Raw genomic sequence first — 680 nt, forward strand, 5'->3', positions numbered from 1 at the left:
CCCCCCACCCAAATTTCAAATTCAGTCAGCTCTTTTATTCTGCCCAGCCCAGGTACCCTTTGACATACGCGCTTGAGCTTTATTATCCTTGCTTCCATTTCAACTATGAGAAAATATCCTCCAAGCTGCCATATAAGAGTAATAATCTAATCAATATATGAACTATCTGCCTAAATAAACTATTATGCCTTGTGCCTTTTGCTTTGTATTACTTGAGCGGTTGTATAAACAAGAGGTGTGCAAAGTTCTATTGCCTTGTTTGCTTTACTCGAACACCAGTGCTACTACTACAACAATGTCTAACAACAATGTCAACCGCGATTCATTGGCCTCCGTCAATGTCCAACCTCATCAAGGAAGACAATCGTACACCATTAGTGATCGCAAGAAGATCAGTGTCGGTGAAGTCGACAGCTTTTTTGAAGAGGAGTTGAAGGAGTGTCGTGCATGGATCAAACCTGAGAAAGTGAACAATATGCATAAGCTGGTCGACCGTAAGTATAGTGTAATGTTATTATATTAAGATGCTGAGGATCATGCATATGGTTAGCTACCACTGGAGAAAGACTCCCGAAAAACAGCAGGGTGAAAATTGCGTGGAAATTCTCGTATGTGTGCCATCGTGCTGGAGCGCAACAGATACGCAAGGATCGTGTTGCAGGTGGCTCAAGTGGAAAGAA

General features: G+C 42.2%; 1 protein-coding gene across 1 annotated transcript; it reads left to right on the plus strand.

Annotated features, from left to right (window-relative positions):
- Nucleotides 1-295: 295 nt before the first annotated feature.
- O0I10_013354 (uncharacterized protein) lies at nt 296-680 on the plus strand (the record flags this gene model as incomplete). Its single annotated transcript, XM_058493121.1, has 2 exons — nt 296-494; nt 551-680. Coding segments are annotated over 2 exons (329 nt in total), but the record flags the coding sequence as incomplete, so codon positions are not given.

This window comes from Lichtheimia ornata (assembly GCF_029851405.1).
Source record: "Lichtheimia ornata isolate CBS 291.66 chromosome Unknown scaffold00567, whole genome shotgun sequence".
NCBI lineage: Eukaryota > Fungi > Mucoromycota > Mucoromycetes > Mucorales > Lichtheimiaceae > Lichtheimia > Lichtheimia ornata.